Here is a 1,241-nt window from a genome sequence, read left to right as displayed (position 1 = left end):
TGTCCTTTCTGGATCTTTGGTATTCCTCTGTCTACACCCCAAAGATTTTGGTGACCTGTATCTCTGAAGACAAAAGCATCTCCTTTGCTGGCTGTGTATGTCAGTTCTTCTTCTCTGCTGGGTTGGCATATAGTGAATGTTACCTGTTGGCCGCCATGGCCTATGACCGCTATATGGCCATCTCAAAACCACTGCTTTATTCTCAGGCTATGTCTTTAAAGCTATGTGCATTTTTGGTAGCATCCTCATACCTTGGTGGCTTTATTAACTCTTCCATCATCACCAAAAGAACTTTTGCCTTGAATTTCTGTAGTGGCAATGTCATTGATGACTTTTTCTGTGATTTGCTTCCCCTGGTGAAGTTGGCTTGTGGCAGGAAAGATGGCTATCAGACTATACTATACTTCCTCCTGGCTTCCAATGTCATCACTCCAACAGTGCTCATCCTCTCTTCCTACCTGTTCATCATTGCCACCATCATGAAAATCCGCTCCACCCAAGGCCGCCTCAAGGCCTTCTCCACATGTTCCTCCCACCTGGTCTCTGTCACCCTGTACTATGGCTCCATCCTCTACATCTACTCTCGTCCCAGATCAAGCTATTCTTTGGACAGGGACAAAATAGTTTCTACATTTTACACTGTGGTGTTCCCCATGTTGAATCCCATGATCTATAGTCTGAGGAATAAGGATGTGAAAGAGGCCCTGAATAAACTCATTAAATAAATCAAGATTCTCTCCTTCTAATCAAATGCAATGACAATTTTTGGTCAGGTTATTCTGTTTCAAAAAGAGCTGCCATTGTGTCCCATCATGATTAACAATTCTTTCAATGTCAGTTAAGGAAAATGCACTCTTGATACATGACAATTTAAGAGACCTAAGAAAGATTAGAGCAATTGAGGAGATAGAATTTAAATATAAAATTTAAGAATTTGTATTGAATTTCATGTTACTCTAGATTAAAAACAAATAAAAAGCCTAAAACCAAAAACTCTCCTGTACCTTCATAATGTGACAGATCAGTCCACTCCTCTAGCATGAGAATATTTATGGCTGATTGATATATACAGAATAGTATCTATATGGTTATTTCCTAAAAACTAGGAACAAATAGGCTGAATAAAGTTTTGGTATTTTCTTATGAAAAATAATTGGTTGAAATGACTTCTATTCTCTTAAAATGATTTCTTAAGCATTTGTATATGCAGTTTGCCCCCGGAAGCATTAGCATGAAGACCC

The 1,241-nt window shown here is 38.8% G+C and overlaps 1 protein-coding gene across 1 annotated transcript; it reads left to right on the top strand.

Annotated features, from left to right (window-relative positions):
• Positions 1–8: 8 nt before the first annotated feature.
• On the top strand, positions 9–725 carry LOC132009352 (olfactory receptor 9G1-like; the record flags this gene model as incomplete). Its single annotated transcript, XM_059387585.1, has 1 exon — positions 9–725. A coding segment is annotated over one exon (717 nt), but the record flags the coding sequence as incomplete, so codon positions are not given.
• Positions 726–1,241: the final 516 nt, after the last annotated feature.

Source organism: Mustela nigripes, unplaced genomic scaffold, assembly GCF_022355385.1.
Source record: "Mustela nigripes isolate SB6536 unplaced genomic scaffold, MUSNIG.SB6536 HiC_scaffold_15630, whole genome shotgun sequence".
NCBI lineage: Eukaryota > Metazoa > Chordata > Mammalia > Carnivora > Mustelidae > Mustela > Mustela nigripes.
Note: the sequence above shows the minus strand (reverse complement) of the source record. Positions and strands in the feature narration are given on the sequence as shown.